Source organism: Octodon degus, unplaced genomic scaffold (genome assembly GCF_000260255.1).
Source record: "Octodon degus isolate 3935 unplaced genomic scaffold, OctDeg1.0 scaffold00074, whole genome shotgun sequence".
NCBI lineage: Eukaryota > Metazoa > Chordata > Mammalia > Rodentia > Octodontidae > Octodon > Octodon degus.
This window is the reverse complement of record NW_004524650.1, coordinates 6,643,398-6,654,009: the sequence shown is the minus strand read 5'-3', so window position 1 is coordinate 6,654,009 and position 10,612 is coordinate 6,643,398. Positions and strand designations below refer to the sequence as shown.

Here is a 10,612-nt window from a genome sequence, read left to right as displayed (position 1 = left end):
TTTTTTTAATTTTTTTTTTGCGAAACTGGGAGTTGAACTCAGGCCCTTGTGCTTGCTAGGCAAGCATTTATTCTACTGAGCCATCTCCCCAGCCCCTTTTTATATGCTTTTTAGTATATGTGCTGCCGAAGCAAGCACTATATGCTTTTTAAATACTTGAACATTCCATAATTTTGATAGTATACAGTTTACTAAATTGAGTTCCTGTTTTGTTAACATTTAAGTTAGCAAATATACCTGTTACAGTCCCAATTTTCTGTTACCACACAGAAATGCGAAAACATATTGGTAACTTTTGTTCAATTTTATACTGAATCATTTTCCAAGGATGAATTCTCAGAAATACAATTACAGGTCAAAGGATACAAATTTTCTTGTGAATACTGTTGGATTTTACCTACTTTACAAAACCGTCTAACAGTTTATTATACTTCCAACTGTAAAGAGCTTCTCTCCTAACAATATAGGATGTTCAATCAGTAAAGTCTATGCAAATCTTCCAAAATCTAAAAACTTTTAGAATATGAAACCCCTGAGGACCCAAGCATTTTGGAATAAGGGAAACTCAATATGCATGTTATTGTCTGTGTCTAGGGAATTCATTTCTCAGAATCAGGTTCAGAGTGCCCAGTGATCCAGGCATTCGACCTCTACAGCCAAGAGAGAAGGAAGCCTGGCTACTGCTCCACCTGGCAGCAGACCATGACATCATCCACATGGCATTGGTTTTAGGCACTTGCATAATGCAGGAGTTGAGGTTAAGGCTTCCACCTAGATTTCAGAAGGCCTGGGAGGCCAGGCAGTATGTCCCTGAGAGGGCAGTGTGTAATGCTGTGACTGAGAAGCCTATTCAGTGGAAACCCCAGAAGTTTGGAAAAGCCAGGAACATTGATAATCTAAGAAAAGCTGCAAGAAGGGAGCAAAGCAGGCCTAAGAGAAGCCATGGGAGCTAAAACCAACAGCAGAGCCATAAGGTGGAGTCACATGGAGACCACAATTTGCCAGACTGTTTCAGATGTTCCACATGGAACTACAGGACTCAATGTTTGCCCTGCTGGATTTTGAACTTGTGTTGGTTCCAATGCTTCGTATTCCCCTGTTATTTGTATCTTTTTGAATGGTAATGTTTATCTTGTGCCACTGAATGTTGGCAGTGTTTAAGTTTTCATTTGTACAGGGGCTCACCGCTAAGGGTTTGCCTCAGATCTTGGAGGAGACTTGGGACTTGGACTTTTCTGCAATACTAAAACTTTTAGGACTTTGGCGACTATAAGATGGACTAAAATGCCTTTTGCATAAAGAGATGTGCATGAGTCTTTGGGGGTCCAGAGGTGGAAAGTTATGGTTTGTGTCTAGTTGTCCCCACAAAGACTCATGCAGCCATGGGGCAGCTTCTGGCGTTGTGACTGATTCTTGATCCAGTGCTGGGATTATGCATGTGAGTGCCCTGGGGCAGATACTCAGCATTACAATGAGAGGAGAGGAGAAAGGCTGGCTAGCTGCCTGAGTTTGCTGCCACTCCCTTTGCTCTTGCTCTCTGCCACCTCCACGAAAGGTTGCTCTCGGCCATGTGCTGCTCTGTCTTGGGTCCAGTGGATTATGGACTGAAACATTCACTGACCGTGAGCTAAATAAACCTTTCCTTCATTTTGGGTGTTGGGTATTTGTCCCAGCAATGAGAGAAGAGGATCTGAGATAACACTTTAAAAAATCCTTTAAAAAATCTTAATAGGTACAATATGCACCTTCCCAAACTATTACATGGTATTTGTTTGATTTCTAGGGAACTTGAAAAGTTTTCAATGTACAAAACTTATAAATATGTGTAATACTGAAGCTTCAATTTGATTTAAACTGAACATTATACATACATCTTTACTTTATATACACTCACTGTTCAAAACCTAAATTTACTGAATAGACAAATAGGGAGGGTAGAAAAACAACGAAAGAAGAAAACAGTGAAGAAATAGAAATATACAGTGAAATATTATTATGTAAGGTGACTGGCATTAAACACATGCAACAGAAGTTTCAATGATGCTCCTTATATTTGTCTTTTACTTTCCTATGCCAGATAATCTTCCTAAAACACTGATTTCTTCACATTACTTCCCTGTTGAAAAGCCATCACAGGTCCCCTCCTAGATGAGTCAGTCAGTGTTTATCACCATGGACCAGCCTGAGTTCCCCCATTTCTACTCCATCAAAACCTTCTCATTAGTATTTTTCAGTCCATGAATTTATGCCATCTGAAGTGACCGCCTGTCTCTGAAAGAAGAAGCATCTAAACAAGTAGAAAGGGGAAAGTTCCTCAAACAAGTAGAATTCAGATACCTATCAAAAATCTCATGCCCTGCAGGAAGCTTCAGTTCCAAAGATGACTCTATCGCATGAAGAATTACAATTAACTATAGAAAGAACACTGCTTTTACTTCGTTTTCTATACAAACAGCAATGTGAAATTAACTGAAAGAACGGGGTTAAGGAGTCAGGAATATCTGAATGGACTCCTTGTTTTATCACTTACCTGCTGTACGACTATTTTCTATTTTAATAGATTCTTTTTTTTTTCATGTTGCCTAAGCTGGCTCTGAACTCTTACATCAGCCTCCCAAGTAGTTGGTACTATAGGTACATGCTACCATGCCCAGCTATATGACAGCGTTTGCGTGATTTAATGTCAACACAGGCAGGAGACAGGAAAAGGAATGTTGTGGGTCTGTCCTGCTTCAAGGTTGCATATGGTTAGATTTTTGGACTTATGTCTTATGTGTAAACATAAGAATTATATAATTCTTTATGCCTATTTTTAAAATATATTCTAATTTTTAAATGTTTTTTCATCATATTCTGTAGGTACTTAAAGTTCCACATATCAATACTTGATGAAAAATACCTGTTCCATTTATGCCTAAGATGTTTGATATTCAGACAAATAGTGAGGTTAAGCTTAACAGCCTAGGTTGTATGGTAATAACAATAAACTTCTCTTCTGGAGGGTTAACAAGCTAAGTTTGCAAACCAAAATTAGAGAAAAAGGAGAGCCGCAAGGAAAGCCAACATTTTGGCTCTAGCCTTCCAAGGTCAATTAAGACTCAGGACATATGAGAACTTGTACTGTAATGTCATGTAACTCAGTAGTGTCGCACATTTTCTGATCAAGGAGATTATAGTGCCAAAGAGGAAAAGTGATCGATGATATAGAATATGCCTAAGGAGAGTCACATGGAGAGAAAACATTCTCTCAGGCTTTCACTGAGAGCACATTGGCCAAGCAATGGCCGTCACTCATCCACATGGCTGACACTGACAAAGGATCTATCTGAGGTATAGGATCTCCGGATAAATCCTGAGGGGATTTCACTGACCTTATCAGACCCAAAAGCTACAACTCTTGTTGCATAGGTCCTGCTTTACCTTGGTCTTAAACCATCCAGCAGAAAAGTATAAAAACAAAATATAAGAAGTAAAGCCATGCTGTTATGTTGAGTTACAGGGTCAACAATTTCTGACATTGCCAGTGAAGCAGAACACCCAATACTATTATGGGCTACTGGACTCTTTTAGAATATTTTGCTGAGTTAACACACCTGTAATATTCAAATGATGGAACTAAACAAAAAAAGGGTATACAGATGAATGTCCATTTTGTATCTGTGTATTCAAAATGGTTAGGATAAATATATAGTTACATTCTCTTAATGAATAGAGGGATTTGTTCTAATAGTGTTTGTAAATAGGATATCATGTCTGCATCTTGTACAGCAATTAACCACTAGGAAGAATGTATGCAATGTGTTAATTATTGAAACTGTCCTACCAAAAAAAAAAAATTAATCATTTTTTTCATTAGTAAAAATATTTATATATAAAATATGTTGCACTTGCATGATTAAAATAAAATGGTTTAGCCAAAAAAAAAAATAATAATAATAATGTCAACACAGGATAAAAGACCTACCTTGCAGGCTTGTTTTGATAATAATGAGGAAATATAACCATAAAGTGGTAAGTACAGTGCCTGACATAAAGCAAAACTCAAGTGGCAGCTACTCTTTTGGAATCAAAAGATAATGCCCTATCTCATATGTCCACCTCAGTTATAATAATGTCAATAAACAATGACTGCAACAATAACATGGTAATAATTAACAGTACTTATTTTGTGGCAAGCACTGTGCTACCTATCTTTATTTCATCCAACTAACAAAGAAGCCCATGAATTGTATCCCTGCTTTAGAGATGGAACAGAGGCTCAGAGGTTATTTTGTTAGCCCAAAATCATACCAGCTTATAATCTTCACATGCATATTCAGAAATTTCAATCTATATAAACTCAAACTTTTGTGTGTGTGTGTGTGTGTGTGTGTGTGTGTGTGTGTGTGTGTTTGTTTCTGGGGATTGAACCAGGGCCTTTACCCTGAGCTATATCCCCAGTCCTTTTTTGTTCAGGACAATATCTCACTAAGTTACCAAGGTAGGACTTGAATATCCAGTCCCTACACACTAGCCTCTCACTTGCGAGGCTTATAGGCATGTACCACCATTGCCAGTGGTGTAACAAAATGAACTATAAAAGTTGGATTTTACCAGAAACTTTCATTTCTTCTCTTTCATCTGGGTTTATCTTCTCTACTGCATGAGATACAGTACACTCCAAGACATCTGGAAACTCCTATAATAAACATATTTACAATAAATATCAATGTTTCTGATTAATTAAACAATGTTCTATTGTCTGTAATGCTCCTGAGAGCAGAGAACCCACAGATAACGGAAATTTTCACTTGAGATCTAATGAACTTTACAAGGGTTATAAAGTCCTGATACAGAGGTAAAAAAGCTGTGTGTATATGTGTGTGTGTGTGTGTGTGTGTGTGTAAAACATGTATCTATTTTCTGGGAAGAAGATCTGATCAGATATTCAAAAGAATGTAGGGTTAAAAGGAAAAAATCAGAAAATAGGAGGAGCCTGTGGTAAGTTAGAACTGCTAAAATAGTAGGCAGTTTTATTAAGCTTTCTACATTAATCAAGCTTTTAAAGAAACTTTGTTATGCTTTTGAATTTTCCTGTCATTGAACTTTAATGTGCAAAGAGATTTAGATAGCTTCAAAACAATTAAGTTTTATTTTTTAGCACAATTTTAGATTCACAGCAATATTTAACAGACAATATTGTATAGAGATTGACTACTGTACAGAGATTTCTCATTTACCTCCTGCCTACACACATGCATTGCCTCCCCAGTATGACTATCCCCATAAGAGATGTATATTTGCTATAAATGATGAGCCTACATTGGTACATTATAATCACAAGTTTACTGGAGGACTCAGTCACTCTTGGTGTGGGCCCGGACATTTAATATACAATGACATATACCACCACTGCAGTGTCGCTCATTATAGCATCACTGTCATATCAGTGTTCTGTGGTCCACTCACTCATCCCTTCCTCCCCCCACCTTGAAAAACCACTGCTGTTTTTACTATGTCCATAGTGTTTCTACAATGTTAAACAGAATCAATAGTACACAGGCTTTTCAGATTGATTTTTTTTTTTCACCTAGTAATATACATTTAAGGTTCTTCCATGTCTTTTCATGGCCTGATAGAGCATTTCTTTTTAGCATTGATTAACTGTTCATTGTTTGGATGTATCGAAGTTTATCCATTCATCTACTAAAGGATTATCTTCGTTGCTTCCAAACTGTGGCAAGTACAACTAGAAGTACCATAAAAACCATATGTAGGCTTTTCATATACAAAAATTTTCAACTCCCAAGAAAAAGAATGGTGGATCACATGACAACAGTATGCTTAGTTATGGGTCACAAACATTTTCAAGACGTTTCTTTTCCTAGAAGCAATTAAAAAAAAAAAAAAAATCAAGGGCCATCCAGAAGCACTGTAATGAATAATTACGAGGATATGATAAAATGTTAGTATATATCAGTTAGAAATACACTGACTTACATAACAAGATTTAAGCAAAGAATGAGGCTTCTTCATGATTGGTGAGCATATTACAATACCTACCACATAATAGGTGTTTAGTAAGTGTTTAAATTACACACAGAGTAAACGGTCATTTCAGATAAAAAGACTGATCAATGATATGATCATCAGGGCTGGGGAGAAAGCTCAGCAATCTAAGCACCTGCCTGGCAAGTGCAAGGACCTGGGTTTAACAGCCAGTACTACATGCCGTGCCGGCCCTGAAAACAGGCATAATGGCACATGCCTATAATCCCAGTACAGGGGAGACTGAGACAGAAGGATCACTACATGTCACAGGTACACAGCAAGACCCTGTACCAAATAAATAAATAAATAAATAAACAAATTATTTTTAAAATAATGAAAAAAATGAGAGATGATCATCAATGTTTGCAAAGAAGCTACAGAGTTATAAACTTGCAGTATGTCTTCCTGTAAAGTTTTAAAGTAGTCTAAGAAATATGATAGAAGCTTTTAATGGAGCAGGATTTCACTATCTACAAAAAGAATATTTTATATGTTAACATGTAATAATAGGCATGCAATAACATTTAATCAAATACAATTCATTATTTCATCTGAAACTGAAATTTTATATATTATTTCTAGTAACTGTATTACTGTTGTGATATTTTACCAAAGCAATCTACTAATGTCAACTAGAATAAAACACTGATGATAAGGAAACTGTAGTGGGAACTATAAACAAGAATCCTAGCAACTAGTCTAGTTCAAGAGTTGACTACAGAGTCCACTTTTCTATTTTATGCTTAATCCTACTGGGTAAGACTTTCATCACAGCAAATGAGCCAGGAGAGGTTTTATGGCTAACTTCCCAAGGTGGATTAACTAATGGTCAACTGGTGAACACCCTGCGGAACTAAATCAGTGTGGTGCTGGGTGTGGAAGGCCTACCTGAGGATTGCTGCCAACAGCATAAAAGGTGACTGGAGGGGACAATGGTGCACTGTTGATTCTCCTTGAGACGCTTGTCATGCTGCTTTTTCTTGATATGAACTCAGCCATTCTCATCATCAGAGGAGCCTGGGTCCATGCTGTCACTGAAGACAGCTGTGATTCTCTTTAGGGAAACTTGCCCTTGAGTGTCACTTCCTGTCTCCCTCACCCTGCTGACAAGATCCTTCATCTTACTGGCACAGACTTTCTAGCTTTAATCACTGACCTTTGCGCTTTCCTAGTATAGATCTTTGGTAGAGAATTGTATGTGACATTGTGGTGAGCTGTAGGACTCCAGCTGGCCTAGCGGAAGACATTCCCATTGGCTCTAGGTTTTCAGCTGAACTCATGCAGTACATTGCCACCAGATCCAGGCCCTTAGCTGGATTCTTTGGGTCCCTAGTGTATGAACAGATCTCTTGCACTCTTTTGCATTTGACTTTTTGAGTGGATATTATAAAATAATCCTATAAATTGTTTCCTGTGTTAAATCTATACCCTTCCAAATCCCGACTGGAACACCGCTATTAGAGTTCTCTCCCCAAACTGAGGAAATTAACTTCATGCTTGTGCTTCATTTCCTTTTTTTTTTTTGCGGAACTGGGGATTGAACTCATGCCCTTGCACTTGCCAGGGAAGCGCTTATTCCACTGAGCCATCTCCCTGGCCCCTTCATTTCCCTTTTGACTAACACGATATGCACATTCACATTCCACTTACCTTGACCAAATCTGGGCTGATTTGGGAACTCCACTCATTCAAGGTCTTTTGGATACAATCTCGAAGCTGCAAAAGGAGGATATTTTGAAACTGTTAATCAAATTCTATGTACCCTGTGTACTTCTACAATAAAAATGTCTTAATTTGATAAGCTAAGCAAACAAAAGTAAATCGACAGAAAAATCATACGAACTTCAAATTTAATCCTACAGGGTTTTTGTTTCCTTCAACATTAATTTAGACCCATCTTTATTCTATTCCTAATTTTCAAACATTCTTTACCTAAAAGAGTAGTCTATTTTTATAGTTTTTGTACCAATGAAACTTTATGTAAACCTGAAACATAAAAGCATTCATAAAGAGCAAAAAAAAATATTTTAAGAATAAAGTTATTTCAATCCCTGGTTCCACAAATAATAATAATAATAATAATAATAATAATAATAATAATAATAAAGGTATAGGGCTGGGGAGATAGCTCAGTAGAATAAGCACTTGCCTGGCAAGTGCAGGGTCCTGAGTTCAATCCCTGGTACCAAAAAAAAAAGTTTTGTTCATCAAAGAATTAAGACTCCTGAGCTCAATCCTAGACTTGTTCACCATTCCAAGAACACAGAATTTTCATTTTGACAAGCATCCCAAATAATTGCTAAGTATTCAAAAAATCTGAGAACCAGCAGATAGATATATCTGATAGAAATCAACCTGCGTGACAGTCTAGAAACCATTTCTTAACATTTCAGTACATCTTTAACCTGTCTCAATATCTTTCTGAGTAAATAAATATTTCATACTAACTTATAGCATATAAATTCATTAATGTGTTTATCTCTTATGTCCGTGTTTCAAACTTGCTTGATATTGGCCGGAAGCAAGACATATTATTCACTTAGTGAGTGAAGACACATGTTCACATAAGAGGACAAAACAGTTATTTAAGCTTACTACATGTCACACACTCTAGTGGCTTCTATTTTTTTCCTATTAAAAGGAAAAAAATGCTATGGCATGACACACTAAAATGATTTATGACAGCTGACTGGCTAACACTAACAGTTTAAAAATCACTGTTTTAAGGATAGCCTAAGTCAGAGTGTTAGACACAATGGAGAAAAAATAAGAGTAATTAGAAGCTAATCCCTGAACTGCAAAAGCACACTTTTTTTTTTTTCTTTTTGAGACAGGGTCTGGCTGTGTAGTTCAGGCTGGCCCTGAGCTCACTTTGTAGCCCACAATGGTCTCATGATGATAGTCCTGCAGCCTTCCGAGGGCTGAGATTAGAGGCATGTGACACCACGCCCAGCTAAAAAAATTTTTTTTTTTTTTGTGGTGGTATGGAGGATTGAACTCAGGACCTTGCACTTGCCAGCAAAGCACTTATTCTACTGAGCTATCTCCCCAGCCCTAAAAATACATTCAGCAACAACAAAGGCTAAACTTCTGAACTCACCATCGAAATTACAACTGTTTATGATAAAAGTAATTTTTTTTATAATTTCCATCTTATTATAGATAATGAAAATGGGCAACTGGTTTAGCAATTTAAGAGAACAGAACCACCTATGTTAGTATGTATGATCTTAATAGTAATTTGTATGCTGTCCACAATAACTCACTTCAAGTTACCAGGTCTATATCTTCATGCAAAGTCTATTTATAACCAATTTGATGTCAACAGATAAAAATTAGCTTGTAGGGCTAGCCAGATAGCTCAGTGGACTAAAGCATCTGCTTATGCAGATGCAGAGACTGGGGTTCAATCCCTGGCCTGCTGTGTTGGCCCCGCCCCCAGGGCGTGCTGAAATGGGTGATTGAGACTGGGTGTGGTGGTGCACATCTGTAATCCCAGCGCTTGGGAAGCTGAAAAACAGGAAGGGTCACTAGGAGTCTGATGTGTGTAGTGAGATCCTGTACTAAATACATTTTAAAAAAGAAAAATTAGTTTGTAATCCTTTCAGACAGAATTATAAATCATTTTTTTAAATCAGTAAAAAGTTGAAGCAAGATGTTAACAATTGCATCAGGAGTGGTTTGTTTTAAGTCATGATAAAATTGTGAGAAATTTTGCTCTAGAAGAATGAATCATTTTATGTGCTTTAGAACTTCTTGATGATCATCAATCTAGGAAAATAAGTATATTTTCAGAGTAATCACTCCTTTCTTGAAACCACTTTCTCATAGCAGCCTGTTACCTCTGGTTACTTTCTTAATTAATCTCAAAGCCTTTTGTAGCTTTCTTAATTAATCTTGGATTCTGCAAGATTCAAGACACAAGTCAAGGATGGTGGTACATTCCTGTAACCCCAGCACTAGGGAGGCTGAGACAGGAGGATCACTGTAAGTCCAAGGCCAGCTTTGGCTACAGAGTGAATTCAAGGCCAGCCTAAACTACATAGCAAAATCCTATCTCAAAAAACAAACAAACCAGGGATATAATTCAGCGGCTTAAGCTACCTGCCTGGCAAGCACAAGGTCCTGAGTTTGATTTCCAGTTTAAAAAAAAAAAAAAATTCAAGGCAAATGACAGAAGAGTTCACAGTTATTAATTACCTGGGGATTCATTGAGTATATCACAAACCTAATAATTTTTAATCTTTTAAATTACATATTATCTATCCTGGGTGATCATTAACCTTTTTTTTTTTGTTTCCTACTCTCTTCTTTCTTATCATACACATACAATATTACTAAAGAAAAATAGCACCAAATCATTAGATCTGGAGTTGTCTAAGAATTTTTTTAAAAATACCTTGATACAACTACTCATTACTCCTTTTTAAAGAAGTGGACAGAAGTCTTTTTTTTTTAATTTTTTTTTTTAAATTTATTTATTTATGTGTGTGTGTGTGTGTGGCCAGCTCAGCCCACCAGGGGGCGGGGCTGGCTGGCATGTGGTGCTGGGAATTGAACCGCGGTCCCTGTGCTTTAGCTA

At 37.1% G+C, this 10,612-nt stretch overlaps 1 protein-coding gene across 1 annotated transcript in view; it reads right to left on the bottom strand.

The window, feature by feature from the left end:
- Positions 1-10,612, bottom strand: part of Gclm (glutamate-cysteine ligase modifier subunit) — a 27,440-nt gene that overhangs the window by 14,403 nt on the left and 2,425 nt on the right. The window contains exons 2-3 of the mRNA XM_004635713.1: positions 7,681-7,746; positions 4,594-4,678 (exon numbers count right to left, since the gene is read on the bottom strand). Coding sequence (XP_004635770.1) covers positions 4,594-4,678; positions 7,681-7,746 — 151 coding nt within the window. The remainder of the gene's footprint in view (positions 1-4,593; positions 4,679-7,680; positions 7,747-10,612) is intronic.